Here is a 3,603-nt window from a genome sequence, read left to right as displayed (position 1 = left end):
ACAGGAATGATTCATTAAGTATAGCGCAAGCAGGCCAAATCTATACTTGAGTACTCCAAAATGTACAAGTACTTCCACCTATACTTGAGTAGTCCGAAATGTACAAGTACTTTACCTTTACACGACGTTTTGTAAAATGAATACTAATTTCAATGAAAAATAAAAAATTATGTACTCAAGTAGGTTTTTGTCTACACGCACCAACTACTCAAGTGTTTATGACACGGGAATGATTCATTAAGTATAGCGCAAGCAGGCCAAATCTATACTTTAGTACTCCAAAATGTACAAGTACTTCGCTATGTACTCTCTCCACGTAAAAAGTGACTAGGTTTTAGACTACTTTATCGATTTTCGATGTTGCGCAAATACCACAAACTTTGCTTGCTTTCAGAACTGGCAACTAAATGCAAGACAGACTTAAGTTTGGATGCGGCATATTTAGGTTTTAAAAATTATTCATACCCATGATTCGAAATATTGTTAACAAACTTATGTTTTCGATATAAGATAAGCGTGAAGTGTACAAATTTCGATGTTGTGCAAATACCACAAACTTTGCTTGCTTTCAGAGCCGACAACTAAATGCAAGACAGACTTCACGCAAAAGTTGATATTCTGAAAATTTTGGCTAGTTAATAGTTTAAAAACTTATGCTTCAGCACTACGAAATGTACAAGTACTTTACCTATACACGACGTTTTTGTAAAATGAATACTAATTTCAAGAAAAAATAAAAAAAGAGCGAAAAATTACCTTTTATCACGCAAATCCCCACCGTAAAACTTGGTACGCAGTTGTAGGACAATATGAAAATACACCATACCAAATTTCGTCAGACATTTCATGATGTAACACCTTTAAAACCAACGCAGTTCTATACCGACTTTTGGCTTAATCTGTTTTCCGTAACGCAGCACGTACGTATACATAGACAACTTTAAAACGGAATTACCATGTTAATAATCGACTCCCCCACCTTGAAACTCGGTACGCAGTTGTAAGACATTATGACAATGTACCATATTAAATTTTGTTACGCATTTCATGATTAAACAACTTTAAAACTAACGCAGTTCTATACCGACATTTGCGTGAATCTGTTTTGCGGGAGCGTAGCACATACCTATACTTCGGATTTTGTATAGTATATACTAATTTTACATTGCGGGGTATTCAGTAAACTTTAATCCAGTGATCCTCCATCTATTTTCAATCACGCTCCTCTTATTAGTCTAGGCTTCGAAGCCCACATCCAGTACGTATTTACCTACTAAGTACCCATTTCCGACTAAGTAAAACGTCAGTATTCCAGGTCTTTTCTGCTTAATTCTGAAACTATAATGGATTTGAAGCAGTACAATATCATAAACACTTGAGAATATTTGGTGCATGTAGGTAAAAAACGTACTTGAGTACTCGGAAGAAGTCGATACTTACTTGTTTAGCCGCTCGGACATCATCACTTATTGTACTTTACTAGAAATTTACTGCTGATAAATGAGTGATCGACTTTACCCGATATTCGCGTACAACGAAACTGAAGAATGAATGGACGCGTTTTCAAACTATAGAATGATATAGTCTCTAAAAAATGTTTTTGATATCAAGATAACTTTTTTACATGAATGGTCACGTATCCTAGTATTCAAATAACCCAACACAGACCTAGTACTTACAGAAATATCGTAGTTCTTGTAACAAAGTTGTATGTGCACAATATATGTTTAAGGTAAGTCCTACATATTCATGATTTCGTCCGAGTTTGTATTTTAGAAAATATTATACAACAATTTACTTTACTAACGAGAAGTGTCGAGTGATCGAATGATTTTCCCCTGCGTCAAAACAAATAGTATGTGGAACTATATTTCTAACGTTCCTAACCCTTTGCACAGCGGTGGTAAATCACACAAGCAACAAGTCTCGAGAATCGACTTATTGAATAACGTGAAAGTGTTTTTCCTGTGTCGAGTCGTTGTGTTGATTAAAGCGTATATTGTAATACCACGAAGTGAGACTTCGAAACTATATCGTCAGTTCTCCAGGATCAAATATCGTGTTTTACAAGTGTTAAGTTGTTGTATTATGTAGCTATAGTAATTGGTGCACGTAAGCTCAGGATCGAACCAACTTGTATTAACTTGCGTTATTATGTACCTAGTAATTGATGCGAGTAATCCCGCAACTGATGCTGTTCAATGCCTTTACTGCGTTCTTACCAAGCACCTAGACAGCCCCAAGCAATATTTTTAGATTCAAATATAGCGTATCGAGTACTTTTTCTCAACTGTAATAAAAACTTTTAGACTCCGGATTTTGTGTAGTAGGCTATATACTAATTACAATACCGCATTTGTAATTCGTGCAAGTACAGGAATATCATAGTTCTTGTAAGAAAGTTGTCTGCGCACAATATATGTTAATCATAAGTCCTACACATTCATGATTTCGTCCTAGTTTAAGTTTTAGAAAATATTATACCGACATCGCGACATCTTTCAAAAACAAAACCATGATCAATGCTTGAAAGATAATTTTTGCTATTTTTCATTGACATAAGTCATTCTGGAACGCGAAAACGCATTGTACGATATAGATGAAACTTAAGCAAATCCTAGGATCCTCATTTCCAAAGTAGCTTAGATCTCGAAATAAGCTTTGACTCGCTATTCTCCTCAAGCCATGGAATCATCACGAGTATCAGCACCTTCGATCACTGAAGAAAAGGATGAAATCATATCCGAAGCATATTCCTTGACCAGGAATTTTATCATGTACGAACTCGACGGCTCATGCGTTAAGGTAAATACGAAAGCAGAGAGAACCTTACGTCAAGTTGGAGATGAAATGCTCGAGCGACATCGAACAGTCCTAAACGCAGTTTCCAAACGTCTCCGCTATAGTGATGTTGAAGTCAATGAAAAATATAAAGAATATTTACCCGATGAGCGGCTGTTCCTGATGCTAGCTGATGAAATTTTCAAAGATACCAAAGAAAATTGGGGGAGGATTGTCTCCCTTTTTGTGCTCGGTAGCATTCTTGCTCGCAAGAACGAGGATGAACATCACGGGGAGCATATAGAAGCTATCATACAGACAATTGGGAATTACATTGCTAGCAGAAGACTAAAGTGGATAGTGCGAAATGGAGGATGGGTAGGTGATTTACATGCTTCGCTTAGGATTTATAAATTATCTTCTATTTTTGTTACAGGATGGCTTTGTAGGATTTTTTGATAATACCGCTTTCGACTACAATAAAGTTTGGAAGGGACTCGTGTTTGTTGGAATCGGACTGACATCTATAGCAATGGCATTATCAAGATAATGGATGTTCGCATGTTTTATCTCATGTAATATTTTAAGAATAAAATTCTTCATCGTTAATCGCATCCATTTTACTGTGGGATGTATACAGTTTCAGTATGAATGATGGGTCCTATGGTGCTTGACGAAAGAAGTTGGTCATCTATTCTATATTCCAAAATAATCAAGTTGGCGATTTTTTACCAGCACCTAGCCTCATATAAACTTTAATAGAATCACTTATAACTCATCAGTTTACTCAAGTAAATCTAATTTGATACTCGAGCACTGAAC

General features: G+C 35.9%; 1 protein-coding gene across 1 annotated transcript; it reads left to right on the top strand.

Annotated features, from left to right (window-relative positions):
* Positions 1–1,996: 1,996 nt before the first annotated feature.
* Positions 1,997–3,388, top strand: LOC145450924 (induced myeloid leukemia cell differentiation protein Mcl-1 homolog). The gene is made up of 2 exons (XM_080329414.1): positions 1,997–3,159; positions 3,218–3,388. Exons 1-2 carry the CDS (start codon positions 2,686–2,688, stop codon positions 3,329–3,331), a joined length of 588 nt encoding a protein of 195 aa, XP_080185540.1. The 5' UTR covers positions 1,997–2,685; the 3' UTR covers positions 3,332–3,388.
* Positions 3,389–3,603: the final 215 nt, after the last annotated feature.

The sequence above is a fragment of the Botryllus schlosseri genome, chromosome 11, assembly GCF_051294905.1.
Source record: "Botryllus schlosseri isolate E-star chromosome 11, Bs_hap1, whole genome shotgun sequence".
NCBI lineage: Eukaryota > Metazoa > Chordata > Ascidiacea > Stolidobranchia > Styelidae > Botryllus > Botryllus schlosseri.
This window is presented reverse-complemented; position numbering and strand designations above follow the sequence as displayed.

Bases quoted from the DNA above. Each gene is read 5' to 3' on its own strand.
- LOC145450924 (XM_080329414.1), top strand. From the start codon at position 2,686: ATGGAATCATCACGAGTATCAGCACCTTCGATCACTGAAGAAAAGGAT. The intron at 3,160-3,217 runs GTAGGTGATTTA...TTTTTGTTACAG, and splicing joins TAGTGCGAAATGGAGGATGG to GATGGCTTTGTAGGATTTTT.